This window comes from Pseudophryne corroboree, chromosome 10 (genome assembly GCF_028390025.1).
Source record: "Pseudophryne corroboree isolate aPseCor3 chromosome 10, aPseCor3.hap2, whole genome shotgun sequence".
Classification (NCBI taxonomy): Eukaryota; Metazoa; Chordata; class Amphibia; order Anura; family Myobatrachidae; genus Pseudophryne; species Pseudophryne corroboree.
The window spans coordinates 155,627,531-155,643,148 of NC_086453.1; the positions used below are offsets into that span (position 1 = coordinate 155,627,531).

At 45.0% G+C, this 15,618-nt stretch overlaps 1 protein-coding gene across 1 annotated transcript in view; it reads left to right on the plus strand.

Moving 5' to 3' along the window:
• KASH5 (KASH domain containing 5) overlaps positions 1-15,618 on the plus strand; it is a 1,087,213-nt gene that overhangs the window by 486,187 nt on the left and 585,408 nt on the right. Inside the window, exon 12 of the mRNA XM_063942893.1 lies at positions 12,433-12,492. Coding sequence (XP_063798963.1) covers positions 12,433-12,492 — 60 coding nt within the window. The remainder of the gene's footprint in view (positions 1-12,432; positions 12,493-15,618) is intronic.

Sequence of the window (15,618 nt, forward strand, 5' to 3'; positions counted from 1 at the left end):
ATTCCAAAGATGCGGAGTCGTACAGGGAAAGTTTTGCAGGTGAGAATATGATGTCGTTATCAGTAGAGAGTTGAGGCACTGGTCATTGCCAGAGTAGAGAGGTGGGAGGGAAAATTAAGTGAGATGAGTTTAGAGATGAAGGGGGGGGGGGGGGGGGAAGTTTGGTCATTGTAGGAGAGTAGTTAAATTTTTATTCTGTAAAATCAGTCTTGTGTGTGTTGAGGGCGGATTGGATTGGGAAAATATGGATAACTGGGTTGTCAGGCAAGAGAAGGATGAGTTGGTTGAGTTAAAGAGAATAAATTAAAGTTTTGTTAGTGTCACAAGTGGGGAAGGGTCTAATTATCTGATATTTCAAAGTTGGAAATGGCTCGGAGTCGTGGAGTGGCCTCATTGCTGTGGCAGGTTGGGGGCTCTATTGCATTCTGCCTGAACTACTGGTACCCAACCCTACTAGTCTTCATCTTGAAACTTTGCCTTTGACCCACCCTCAGTTTGTTTTTCTGCTTTGCACCTCCACTAGTGACCTTGACCTTTGGCTTGTTTAATAGCTCTGAAACTGTGCCTGTCACCCTTACTTTTGCCTGTTTGTGAGATTTTGACCATTGTCCTGCCTGCCAGTTGGGTGCCATGCCTGTTCTTCTAGATCGTCACCTCTGGGGCGGCAGTTAGAGGGTTGTTACTTATGAACTCCTGGCCGAAAAGTCCATCCCACCTTGTGGTGGTTCTTGGTGAATACTGGAAGGTCTGTTATAATCCGTTCCTCGACTCTGCCAAAGTCTGACTTAATCCAATATATCAGAAGTGTGACAGGAGTGAAGGAGGGTGTATACAATAACATCAAGGCAGATATAAGGAAAAGAGGACAGTATAGTGTTCTCATCAGAGTGAGAGATGTGTGGAGGTTTGGAGACTCTAGACAGTGGGAAAATGATGAGCTTAGTTTTAGACATGTTGAGCTTGGTAATGTTGCGACATTATGATAGTATTTAGAGGTGGACACACTAGCAGTGAAGGGATGAATTTAGGAAAGAAAGGAAGATTAAGGTGTTATCAGCAAAGATGTAGTAATGGAGGAGTCGATTAGCTCACCAAAGAACTACAAGAAGTGTAGAGGACCAAGAATAGAGCCTTGTCAGACCTCAATGGCTAGAGGAAGAAATGAAAAGGAAGGAAGGAGGAGCCAGCAATAGAAACAATAGGAGAGGTTGGAAGTGAACCAGCAGGGAATGGTACCATGAAATTCAGTGGCATGAAGGATATGTAGGAGCAGGTGGTCCGTTTATGTCCAAGTTACAAATGGTTTAATGCGGATGAGCATGGAGAAGTGTCTAGACTTGTCAAAGAGATCATTTGAGATTTTATTGAGGGTGTTAAGAGCCACAACCATCTTCTTTTTCCCATCTGCCAGTTAATAGGCAAATTTGACACTGCTGTCCTTATTACTAGTGGTTACATGACTGCAATACTATTTCTTCTCAGGGAGCTCATTCAAAATGGTCCACAGCAGTCAGGGTGTAGAGAGCCTTATTTTGTCTGCTGTATTACCTGTCACATTGGCTACGTTTATTAAAATATGCTGTTTGCTACATGGCCTGACCACCTACCTTTCTAATCATTCCAAGTGTTCTGCTACTCGCAACTCCACTTCCCCCTCTCTTCCTGTTGGGCTTCCATAGGCTCTCTCTCTGGCACTTTCTCTTCTCTGTGTACACCTATTCCCTTGGTAATCTCATCAGCTCTTTTAGTCTCCACTATTTGTTTGCTGGCAATACACAAATCTACTTGTTCTTCCCTGACCTCTCCCTCTGCCACATTTCTGTCTCCTATCTTTTCATCAATGTCTCAACCCTTTCCTGAACTTAACAAGTCTAAGAATGAGCTCATTGTCTTCCTCCCTTAAGGGTCTATTTTCCTCCCCACCCTCTCTCTTTCTGTTACTAATATTATTCTCTCTTCACTACCCCAAGTCAGCTGCCTTGGTGTCCTCCCTCTCCTTCATCTCCTAAATTTGTTATCTCCAAATCCTGCTGCTTTAACCTCAGTAACATCTCCAAGATCAGAACCTTCCTCACCCCGGAGGGGTGGTCTTCCTCTGTCCTGGCTTTTCCCATCTCAAATCTACAGTATCTTCAATACTGCTGCCCATCTCATCTTTCTATCTTGTTGCTCTGACTCTTCCCCTCAGTAGCTACTTTAAGAATCTTATCCTCGCTTTCATAGCTCTCAATCTTTCCTCCCCTTCTACATCTTGAAACATAATCTCTCTCTGCTCTTCCTCTGACTGACCATTTATCTATGCTTATCAATTCCACCCACTTGTCACAATCGGAATTTGATTTGCTTTTGTTTCTGGACTAGGGTCAGATCTTGGATTTAGTGGTGACGGTGCATGAAGAAAACTGTGTGGCTTGATGAAATTTCTGTGCATGAGCAGGAGTCAGGAGTACTTCTGGTATACTAGGAGAATGCAGCGCCAAATTAGTATAGCTGGTTTAGGCCAACAAGGTAAAGAGGACACTGGAGAGGATGCAGTGGGATACTGACCAGAGGACTCAAGGGTTGTACACTAAGCTGGGATGAGTGGTAATGGATGCTGGACTGGCTACTGCGGCTCTGGGACTGAACTCCAGATTATTACAAGTCATTTATATAGCGCACACATATATTCCGCAGCGCTTTTACAGATAATATTTGGCCATTCACATCAGTCAGTGCCCCAGTGGAGCTTACAATCTATATTCCTTATCACAACTCCAGATGAGTACTGGTGGCTCAGGAAGCTGATCTAATTATAGTAGTACTATGGCTGGCATGGTACTGACACTGATGGTACTGGATACTGGATACAGCAGCAGACAACAAAACTGTGGCCAGACTTTGGAACAGTTCTAGTTGTTCTTAAGAGGACACCAGACTGATACCAGTGAGACTTTGGCTGGACAACAGGTGAGTACTTGTGGTTCTTTGTCTAGACACTGGGCTGGTACTGGTGAGACTTATGCTGAACACCGGGCTGATACCAGTGGTTCTTTGGCCTGACACTGGGGTAAGAACAGTGAGATGTGGGGCGATCACTTGGCTAGTACCAGTGGTTCTGTGGCTGCACACTTGGCTGGTACCGGTGAGACTTAGGTTAAGCACTGGGCTGGAGCTGAGAACATTAGTACTATATGTAAGGCAAAGACAAATCTCAATATTATCACACTAAAGAGCACAGAAACACGGCTCACACTGTAGGCTGTGAGACTTGTTGCACTGGCAGTTTGAAAACACTACAGGAAGTCCGTTTATAGGGGCTGGTATCTGTAGATTGGCTGAGATCACTGGAGATTCCAGGATTTGGTCCACACTGGTTGCGCTAAGGTCAGCTGACAAAGAGGAAGGTGACATGCAGCTATGTACCATAGCTGGTAGGAAACCCAGCGTGGCGGATGCCAGCATTGACCCCACACATTAGGATGCAGGAGCTATTGGGAAAACAGTATGCTGATAGCCACAGCACAAGCAGGAGAGACTGGCCACCGGTAGAGACCCAACATCATATGGACATTAAGCATCAGGGTTTGTGCCTGGGGTCTCCGGGAGTCATTACACCACACCTCCATCCAAGACATCCAACATAAGTTACTACCCTCTATCCCCTTTTCTGTAAAACTCTCTACCAGCCTACTGGGTTACAAATGTGCCTGAATATGCACCTGTTCATCAAATGTTACCAGCCCTCCTCACAATCTTATCCCCTGCTATCTGTCCTTCCTGCTTATCCCCTCCCAGTTATACACCCAGTTTACCACTCCTCAATACTGTAAGATGTCATTGGTAGAGCCATCCACCCACTTGATTGTAACTCTGTACTATTCTTGTCTCCAGTGCCCCCCCCCCCCCCCACATACACACTCAATCAGCATAACTGATCCTGCCCGTCTGCCTCCCAGGGCACTACATCACTTACTGCCATGGTTTGACTGGCCCACAGGGGAACAAAGGGAAAATGCAGTGGACACCACTGTCTGTAGGGCCTACTTCCTTTTCTAGAGGTCAGATCCAGACTGTGCATCTGAATTATAAATTGTCAGTTACCAGTTGGAGCAAGACCATGGCTATAAATTGGTTTGTGGCTCTTTTCTTTAGAAAGATTCACCCTCTTGCTAAAGTGGGCATTCCCAACACATCCCTGTCCACTCTTCTGGTTGGATGTGGTATTTAACATCAAGAACACACTTCCTGCTAGTGACTGGAATGGCATTGTGCGGATGTAACCAAGCTGAGCTTGGCCACAACTAGGCACACTTGCGATCCATTTGTCATGGGGTGCGTGTGCGTGTATGTCCATTTGCATAGAATCGTGCCTGCGCCTCATAGGCTGTCTATGGTGCTATATCATGGGTGCGATTAGTGCAGATCTCATTGAGTTTTAGATATTGGACGGTCAATATACTTGTCCTCTATCACATGCACAGTGCATTCATGTGGAATATATACTGAGGATCACTATCATGCAGTGGTGTCACTGTGGGGGTGCGGGGCGTTTGGGCCACAAGTGGGTGTCACCCTTGGAGGTTGTGACGCCAAAATGCCAGCTTCTCCACAGTGACAGGTGCCGGGTGCTGCAGCATGACATTCTCCTGCAGCAATCGGCTCCTGTCACAAAGATAGAGCCAACATTGCAGACACTAATCTCTGAGGGCAGCTTAGCATATCTGGGGATGCTGGGCACCTCCCAGAAGTGATACAATCAAGATTTAGCGCAAGGCCATACCCCTTAATGTTAGGTCACACCCCTTTTTGGAGCCACATGCGTGGGTATCACCAGACCCAGTGATGCCTCTGCCATCATGTGCTTAATTATTATACATATGTTTCATTGTACTGCCTTCCCAGGACTATGATATATTTACTGCAATAAATAGTAGTTGTGATCATTAATGCACTATCCGTATTTGCTATATTAATAAAGGTGCCCAGGCCGTCCACTCTCTTATAGTTAGCAAAGCCTCTTTCTGAATGCTGGCCACACCCCTTAAGCATGGGCCCCTACCACTGTTACACTGCTCACTGCTGTTATTATTGAACACTCAGTTGTATAGATACTGTATCTCACTGTGTTAATTATTCCACATGTACTGTATGAAATGATTGCATTATTGGTGTGTTTTCTGCAGCAGGGTACACTGTGTTCCACAGGAAAACATTGGGGGTGCAGAGTGGATCTTGATCCAGGGGCACCAACAGGCTAAAGCTTTAGGCTGTCCCAGGATGCATCCAGGCACTGTGAGCTCGGTTTCCAGTTGGTGCCTGTAACAGGAGGGCTGCACCCTTAAAAAAGCTTTTTTCTGACAGAAAATTTCTTCAAAACTGGGCTGTCAGTGCTGTATGTCATTTTGACACTTCAGCGCTGCAGCTCCATCACCTCCCAAGCGGCGCCGCATACTCCCGCGGCTCAGTTCCCAGGTACTTGTGGCGGAGACGCTACGGCTTTAGGCACATGTTATAGACGCTCTCCTGGTTCGTGGCTGCTACGAGGAGGAGGTAAGAGAATCCCCCAGGCGGGACCCGCCACTAAATCGCATTCCTGATCGGAGTCTAGAAAGATGGAATGCGACACTGGCGTGCACATTGTCAGCGAGCAGGGACCCCACTATATCCGCCAGGGCATAGGAGTACAGGTTGGGTGTACTAACGCCCCTATTGATAAGGCTCCGTAGTACCGGTGGTGAGGTCCAGCAGAGGGGAGTCAGCGTTTGACCTGTAGCCCCTCCCCAGCCGAGGCGACATCTACTGCAGATTTTCCCACCCTGGAGCTTCCTAACACTCTCCCGCACTCCCTGACTGGACGCTGGTGTCATCTTAGGAGTATAGCTGTGGCCAGGGGCGGATTGGTCCACCGGGACATCGGGAGAGATCACCGGTTGGCCGGCCCCACTCCCCCCTCTTGTCTGGCCGGCTCGCCATGCTGCTGGCCGGCCCGAACAATCACATTCACCACAAGTCAATTCTGCCGCCTGTAGCGCTTCCAGGATTTACGTACCACTGGGTCGCATCCCGGAAGCTGTTATCTGACCGGCTACTTGACAGTTCGGGTGCCGGAAAGCCGGGAGATGCAGCACCTGTACTCTGCTTCTCCTGGCAGTATCGCAGCAGGTGACGTTGTCATGCTGCTGCTTGTGAGAACTGAACATGCTGCAGGGAGAGGGAGGGCGGCAGTTTGTTTTGTAGTGTCCCTGCACAGCTGTGACATCCCTGTCACACTGTGGATCTCTTTCTTGGCCACAGTATTCACAGGTGCATGCAGGGGGGTCGTGAAACCCCCCGTGACTGATAACACACCAACAGCCACTCTGTTTTCTCCCTCCCCACCCCCTCTACATGCTACTGCAAGGGATCTCCACTGTGCTCAGGGCTTGGTGAGTTAAGTCTCTGAAACCCATGTTGTTGTACCAAGCAATTGCTCATGTATCCTGGCAATGTATATTTTCAATGTATTATTTTACTATATATATGTATGATTTTTTTTTATCTTCCCCGAATTGATCACTGTCGCTGGCAGTGATCAGGCGGCCCGTGGCACCCATCCCCCTTCTATCCAGTGGCTGTGGCTTGCACTGTCTCCCTGCCAGAGTCCCACCACTATCCCACCTTGAAGCTGTGTTTTATACTGCGCTCTCCCACCCTGCAGCTGTGTTGTTAGCAGTTGGGCAAAACCATGTGCACTACAGGGGAGGCAGATATAACATGAGAGTTAGATTTGTGTGGGTTATTTTGTTTCTGTGCAGGGTAAATACTGGCTGCTTTATTTTTACACTGCAAATTAGATTGCAGATTGAACACACCACATCCAAATCTAACTCTCTTTGCACATGTTAAATCTGCCCCTCCTGCAGTGCACATGGTTTTGCCCAACTGCTAACAAAATTCCTGCTGCGATCAACTTGGAATTACCCCCCATGTCCCAACATATGTGTGTCAGACTGTGTCAATGTAATTGTGTCAGAATCTGCGTGTCAACATCTGTCTGTGTGTCAGTAGTTGTCTGTGTCAATGTCTGCAGCAAAAAAATGTATCTGACACAAAATGAGGCTCTATGCGGAGACAGTATTCCACCTCCCTCTACAAACCCCGCCCCTTCCACAAACCCCACCCCCATTAGGGCTGCTTCCTGAAATTTTCCTGTGCTGGTTTTCCATCCCAATCCGCCACTGGCTGCGTCTAGTAAGTGTACCAAATACAGAATATATTGTACAAGTATTCTGATATATACCGCCGGTCTAGGACCGCGCTGTGTTATATATGTACATATATTGTTCAGTGCAGTTTTATTGTCATACTAATAATTATCTGCATTGCTAATGTGACTGTGTGTGCCTGTATCTGCTGAGAGGTTTCACTTTCAGTGTTTCCCAGAGATCTATCACTATATTCTGTACCCTATGGGGCTAGCTGTGTCAGGGTCGTTTATATAGTGCGTCACAGTATTTACCTATTCAGTGTATTCTACTGTGTATTCAATCACATAATACCAGATTTATTTGCAGGTGTTGTGTACTGGGGACTCAATCACTTACTATCGGATTATACACTGTGTGGCTTCAACGTACAATGTCTAACAGGAAGTGCAGTAAATCTGTGGACGCTCCTGCATCATGCAGAGTATGCGCCAAAGATTTACCAGAGGGGGAAGCTGTGTATGATGGTCTGTGTACCATGTGTCATACACCCCACAGTCAGTCCGCAACTCCTGTATCCAATCAGGAGCCACCCTGGGCCACGTTCTCAAGCCTACTAGGCACTCTAGTGGAACGCCTACCACCCCCTTTGGGACCACCTGTACCATTACAGTTTCAAATAGTCCCTATGGTTAATCCGCCTTGTGCGGAAAACTTGTCTAACCAGTTGGAGCAGTTGACTCATTCTTTGGTCAGACAAAAATCTACCTCCGATCAGTCCCGTGTCGATGGGTCATCTAAATGGACTGCTTCCTCCTCACAATACACATACACAATACACAAATCTCTCAGAGAATTCACAACCTGCTCTGCAGCAGGTTGTGAATTCTCTCCTGGATACAGGAGTGGTAGTGCCGGTACCTCTGTCCCAAAGGGGCAGTGGTTACTACTCAACCCTGTTTCTAGTCCTGAAACCCAATGGATCCTTCCGGCCTATACTCAACCTCAAATCACTAAACAAGTTTGTGAGAGTGTCCAAGTTCCGTATGGAGACGCTGCGCTCAATTGTACTGGCGATGGAACCAGCAGACTATATGGTATCCCTGGATTTTCAGTATCTGTGGTTTGTTATTGGCAACCAACACTATCAGTTCCAGGCGCTGCCATTTGGACTGGCTATGGCTCCTCGGATTTTCACCAAGGTCATTGCCGTAATGATGGCACTTTTCCCTCGCCAGGGAGTCAGGATCCTGCCGTATCTGGACGACTTGCTGATCCTGGCAAACTCCCACAATGTCCTCTATTACAGGGTTTGGAATTCTTACTTCACCTGGTGTGCTGATAAGAACTGTGATGTGTACACATTCAAAACATCCAGAATCCTGGCTTTCCTGCAACAAGGCCTGGACTTAAGCCTTCGTTTGGCCTCCCTCAAGGTTCACATATCTGCCTTGTCGGTGTGGTTTCAGAGAAAAATTGCATCTCTACCTGACGTTTATACATTCACTCAGAGTGTGTTAATGATTCAGCCTCCGTATGTCCTTTCGGTGGCTCCATGGGATCTGCCTGTTGTCCTGAATGCCCTGCAAGAGTCTCCATTTGAACCTCTTGAGTCAGTGGACCTTAAATGGCTCACAGCCATCGTCCTGTTTCTGTTGGCTATTGCCTCTGCTAGAAAGGTGTCGGACCAAGGCGCTTTGTCCTGTCGTCCACTCTTTCTAATATTAGACCATGACCTTGCAGTTCTTAGAACTCGCGCAGGTTATTTACTTAAGGTGGTGTCATCTTTTCACCTTAACCAGGAGATTGTGGTCCCGGCATTTATCTCTTCGGATTTGTCCCCCAAAGAGCGGTCTTTGGATGTCTTAAGGGCTCTCTGTATATATGTGGAGAGGACTGCCTCTATCAGGAGGTCAGATACCCTTTATGTAGATTTTGGTTTCCACAAACGTGGCTGGTCTGCGAATAAGCAAACCTTGGCCAGATGGATTAGAATGGTGATTGCACACGCTTATGCACAGGCTGGACTCCCAGCTCCTGCTGCTGTTAAAGCCCATTCTACTCGGTCTGTCGGACCTTCTTGGGCAGCCTGCCGTGGCGCGTCTGCAGAACAATTGTGCAAGGCGGCTACGTGGTCCTCAGTGAACACGCTCATTAGGTTCTATGCCTTTGATACTTCCGCCTCCCAGGACATCCCTAATGTTTTCCTGTGGAACTCAGTGTACGCCACTGCAGAAAAGGAGAGTTATAGTAGGCTTACCATTGTTAACTCTCTTTCTGCGAGGTACACTGGGTTCCACAGGGTACCCACCCTGACGCACCTAGCTTCTATGGGTTTGTATGGCATTAGCCGCAGGTCCCTTCTCCTGTGGTGAGAATGTGGTTCTATGTGACTAACATCTTCCTTCTCTCTTACCTGCTCCTACATTGGGCTGGTTAACGAAACTGAGCTCACAGTGCCTGGAGGTGGGGTTACAGAGGAGGCCCCAATGCATCCTGGGACAGCCTAAAGCTTTAGCCTGTTGGTATCTCTGGATCAAGATCCACTCTACACCCCCGATGTTTTCCTGTGGAACCCAGTGTACCTCACAGAAAGAGAGTTAACAATGGTAAGTCTACCATAACTCTTCTCTCCTTTTCTTGTACATTCCCTGTATGGCGCTACAGACACTTTGTGGCACCATAATAAAGGTTAATAATCATAATACTTTTTGCCACCTTATTCTTGGAATATCATTCATCCTAAATGTAAGAAAAAAATCTAGCTAACGACCTAATTTTGGTATAAAATCTGAAATCTATACTTAAAAAAAAAATAGCCAGCAGATGTCACCAAAGCTTCAAAATTCTTACATTTTCAATATTGTGCTTAAACACTACAATAAAATACAATGTATACATTTTTTTCATTATACTTATAGGGATTGTGATTTACAACACGTACTTACCTAAGCTTTGTCAGGAATACAGAATACATTTGAAATTGAGTTCTAAAAATATTTACATATGTTAGATTCAGGGCCGGATTATAAACAGAGTGGTAACCCAGGGTCCACACTGTGGCTCTGATCGGCTCCAAACAGTATCGTAGCCAGTGATGAATATTTATCTTTTGAGATGGAGACAATGAGTGACTATCAAAGCCCCGTCCCCTCGCAGACATAATGCTGTTGATCTGCGGGTATATTGGAAAGGGGGCAGGGCCTAATGCAATGAAGTTCCCACCCCCACCAGAGACCTCGGCAGTTCGGCTGCAACAGGTAGTGTCTCTCCCTCGCTTGCTGCCCCATTCTCTCTCCCTCCTTCTTTTTCTTTCTTGCTCTCTCACACCCACTCGCTTCCCCTCCCTCTGTCTCACTATTATTTTCTTCCACTTGCTCTCCTCCATCCCCCCTCTCTCCCTGTCACCTAATTTCTCTCTCCTTTTTGCTCCCTTTTTATCTCTTGCTCCTTTCTCTCTCTGAGGCAAATGTTTTAAGCTTGGAGAAGTGATAAAGTGGAAGGTGATAACCAATAGCCAATCAGCTCCTAACTGTCAAGTTACACATTTGAAAAATTACAGCATCTGACTGACTTGTGAGTTAGCACCTTCCACTTTATCAATTCTCCAAGCTTAATACATCTACCCATCTCTTTTTCTGCCTCTTTCTCTCTACCTTTTCCTTTTCCCTGACACCCTTCCTATATCTCTCTCCCTGACACCTTCGCTCTTTCTCCCTCTCTCTGTCTCTCTCTTTCCCCTCTCTCTCTTTGACACCCTCTTTCTCTCTTGCTCACCTCTCTCTGGCCCCTCCCTTTGTCACCCCCCTCTCTCTCCCCAACACCCTCTCCATCTCTTTCTCTTGCTGCTCTCTGTTTCTCTCTCCCCCTGACACCGTCTCTCTCATTCTTCCCTTGCTCCCTCCTTCCCCTCTCTCTCCCTGACATCCTCTCTGTCTGTCATTCTCTCTCCAGCTCCCCTAAGGGGCATAGTAATGCTGGTGGTGGGTAGTTTAATTGGTGGGTTACCCCACAACTTAGTTGCCCCAGGGGCTCCTACTAGCCTTATCACGCCCATGGTTAGATCACTGACAGAATAATGTACAATATATAACAAACAAATACACTGTAGCAATGGTTTGGGTATAATATACCAGTGTTTGGGATGCCGGTGTTCAGAATACCAACCGCAGTATTCCGATAATTAGAATCCCAAAAGGGGAAGGTAAGTATACTTACATCCCCCAGCCCCCTAATCCTCTTTTTGTATAACCATAACCTAACTCTCCCCCCTCCCTCATAGTTATTAGTTCTGATATCCCAGGTGTACTCTCAACACTAATAACAATACAGAGTAACTTTCTCATTCTCTGACCATTCAGAACGAAGCCACTCTGTAATTATAGGTTCAAAGCTTGCCATTCACTTAGCAGCTACACAAGGACATTAGATGTCCATTTTTTTTTTTACCCAAAATGATGGTTGCAAGCTCGAGGACAGAAAAGGATCCCCCGATGGACATAGGTGGTCACGGATGGATAAAAGAGAGTACAGTATTTGTTGGGAAGTTTTTCTAAATGTATTTTTTTAATAAAGGACTCTGTCACGTGTGTATGCTTATTTCACTGAATTTTTTACAGGTGCACTAGAGGACCCAGGAAGATCTGGATGACAGGGCATGTTGGTGCTTGTTGATTTACAGGTGCCTGCATACCCAAGCAATTTATGACTATAGGGGCTTGCCAGAGCCAGTAGTGTACATGGAAAATAATACATTATATCAATTAACTTTTTGTTACCCCATACCAAGCACCCAAGTGTTTGGGAAGGCCTTACTCCCTCCATGTTGAACAGGCTCCAGCTTGTAAACATTGTGACAGGGGAGCCTTATGTAATGCCAGTAGCATACCTATTAAGCCTGATGCAGGTATTGTCTTTTTTGGGGTATCCATCTAATTTTGAGTTCTAGTGTTATTAGCCTATTTTGGAGTGGGGCCTCTTTGTGTTCTTTATTCATTAGAATTGATGGTAATTCTAGCATTCCTTCCTAATGCTTTATGCCACAAAAATATGAGGAAACCTTTTTTTGTCCTTATGATGTCTGTGTTATGTACTTGCAATTATTACTGAGCAATTGAACTTGGCTTTCAGAAAATTCATTTCCGTATTATCAATGCAGCAACTTATGATACAAAAATGTATTACATTAGCAAATCACAGTGAACATATAATTACTGTAATCCTTAATATATGAATATTGGTTTAATTTATATGTTTATTTCTGTAGAAATCTATCGAGTTAGAAGAACTACAGGGACTAGTGGAAGAACACAAATGTTTGTTAGAGGTAGGTCAGGTGGCGCAACACAACCCATAGGGCCTGATTCATGATTGTAAGTAAAGCAAAAAAGCAATCAACTGGCAAAACCATGTTTCACTGCAGGTGGAGATTTATATTTGGATGGTTTATATTGCAGGGTAAATACTAGCTGCTTTTGCATGGGATCCAGACAATAGCTCTACAATGCCTAGGTTGACAGCCAATAGGTCGACATGCACAAGGTTGACATTGACACAATGTTGATACTGGAAAAGGTCGACAGTTTCAAATGGTCGACACACATATAGTCGACACGTGTTTTTTTTTCATGTGTTTTTACTTTTTCCGTTCTTGACTATCCATGTCACAAATCATACCCTTTAGTAACCTTGTGTTGAGCATGGCGAGACACCGCACCGGAAGCGTGGCAAGCAAAATGCATTTTCTATAATTGGTGGTCCCAGATGAGAAAACTATCAAACTAGCATCAAAAAAAAACCAAAACTGTCAACATTTTTTGTGTCAATGATTTCTATGTTGACCTTTTGTACATGGCGACCTTTTCCAGTGGTGACCTTTCATATGTCAAGTTATTGTCAATCTCGACCTATTGTCAGTGTCAACCTTTTGTATGTCGACCATATGGGGTCAATCTAATGACTAGACCTAATAACTGTAGATCTTGTATACCGCACCCTTGTTGCATGTACACCACAAATACTGGACAGCTTTATGTTTACACTGCAATTTAGATTTCAGTTTGAACACACTCCACCCAAATCTAAATTTGTCTCCACATATTACATCTGCCCCACCTGCATATACATGTACAGTGTGTATATATATATATATATATATATATATATAGTCTCTGTAATGGCTGGCACTCCGTCCAACAGGTTAGTAAGTGCCTGGGTGCCTTCCTTACCACTGAAAGTGGAATATGTAAATGGAAAAAAGCTGGCGGCACTCACAGGTCTTAATAAAGCAGTAATATAACGGCACATAAGGCTCGTGTGCCGTTATATTACTGCTTTATTAAGACCTGTGAGTGCCGCCAGCTTTTTTCCATTTATATATATATATATATATATATATATATATATATATATATATGGAAAAAAGGGGAATACGGCGCCACTTGAGGGACACAATTACCACCACAATATAATTTAAAAAAAAAACCCTCTAAAATCACACCCCCTTTCTATATGGGTGTCTGCCAGCCCCACAGTAAAATACAGCACTGGTATAGAGCTGTTCACAAAGAAATGGATAAAAAGAGTAGAGGTACGGTGACCAAATATGATACAAGGTAAATGTTCTATATGACAGTTTAGAAATGGAACCTAAAAGCCAGTATTAATAAGAATATATTTAATATCACAAAGGAGCTGAACAAAATTACAAATATAAAAATAATAAATGAAAAAATAAAAACAAGAACAATAAATAGCTGAGTCTGAAGGATAAAAAACTTATCTCAATGCACGGTGGAGGTCAATATAGGGGAGCCCAGCGCGTTTCGTCCTATCTGGACTTCATCAAGGGGTGATATGAGGCTGGGACTGGGCTAGGTTTTATACCCCACCTAACAGGAACTAATTCTGACATCACATCCTGTTACATTAATCAGATGACTAAGGAAGAATCTATTACATAAGAGATATATATAATATGTATTAGGAGGCAGTGATCTGGGCTTTCAGGTGTCAACTCTAACCTAAAACCGAGTGTCCAAGAATAAAAAATTGTTTTAATAATGTTTAGTAGTGGCAGCGGTGATTCCCGCCCCACTTCTGGTAATCGCGGTGAACTTCCGCCCCACTTACGGTAATCGCGATGAACTTCCGCCCCACTTCCAGCTCGTCACAGCGCCTTCGTCACAAAATCCACGGTGTACTGCGCTGCTGGAACGCACCCTGGAACAACAATGCGCATCCTTGTTGTCCTTGTTGTCCTGAATGTGCGTCACGTCATCCTGGAACGCAGAGGACACTTCCTGTTCCTCTTACATCAGCACACATCATTCATATTGGTGCAGAAAGATGTCAAATCATGATATATTTAGGGCTCCAGAGTCATGTATTAGAAAAAAGAAATATATCAGTATTTTTTAGTTGTAATGCTCCAAATGTATAACAGATGATGAAAAATAGATACTTTATATCAAAAAATACTAAAAATGAAATAAAAATTATTACCAAAGACAAATGCATCTGATATTCCATTATAAATATTATTTAGATGAAATAAACTAGTCATAAAGAAATCATACATTACCAGGAAAGAACAGGAACAGAGCATTTTCTCCCTCATAGAGAGGGTCAGGTAGGCAAGTATGACCTATGTATCACTTACATCATTTTTACGTGAAGTATGGTGTCTCATCTTATTATTGTCAAAATCCGGGTAATTCATCACCATTTCTTACCTTCCAAGTGTCTCCTGAGACTGGCCCAGCGCTCCAAGCCTGGATTCCACCTGCGCTGTCTGTCTGTAACATGGCTTCAGTCTCTCACATGCTAAAGTTCAAACAGACTTTCCCTCCAGATTCAAACATGGGCGCAGCCATGTTTGGATTCATCACATGTTGCTTTACAGCCTATCAGCTGCACTCTGGACTCTGCCTGATTACCCAGCAGCTGCACTCTGGACTCTGCCTGATTACCCAGCCAATACCTGCTTCCCAGCTGGTATAAATATCCTGCATCAAGGCTGCCTAATCGTCAGTGCTTTTGTTTTCTAACCTGTACACATGTCTCTTCAGCTTGTGGATTCTACTGCTTGTATCTCCAGGTATTCCAGCTCCTGTGATCCAGCTCCACTAAGAGACCCGCACCTGTTTCCATCCTGCGGTGTAGCCTGACTTCTGCAGTGTTCCAGCATTGCTCCTGATCACTCTCCACAATCAGACACCGGCTTCCTGCTTCCAGCGTTGGTGCTGCTTTGCTTCCAGCCTCCAGCGGTGTCCTGGTATCATTGACAACTTCACCTTTCTGCAGCACCGCTCTCCATACTCCACAGTGTACTTACCGTGGCCTACCAGCTTTCCACTGTGCTCCTGAGTCGCTGGTATTCTGCTAAGCGGTGCTCCACAGTATCCTCAGTTTTCTTCAACTTCATCAGCGGTATTCCTATATCGCCTGCATC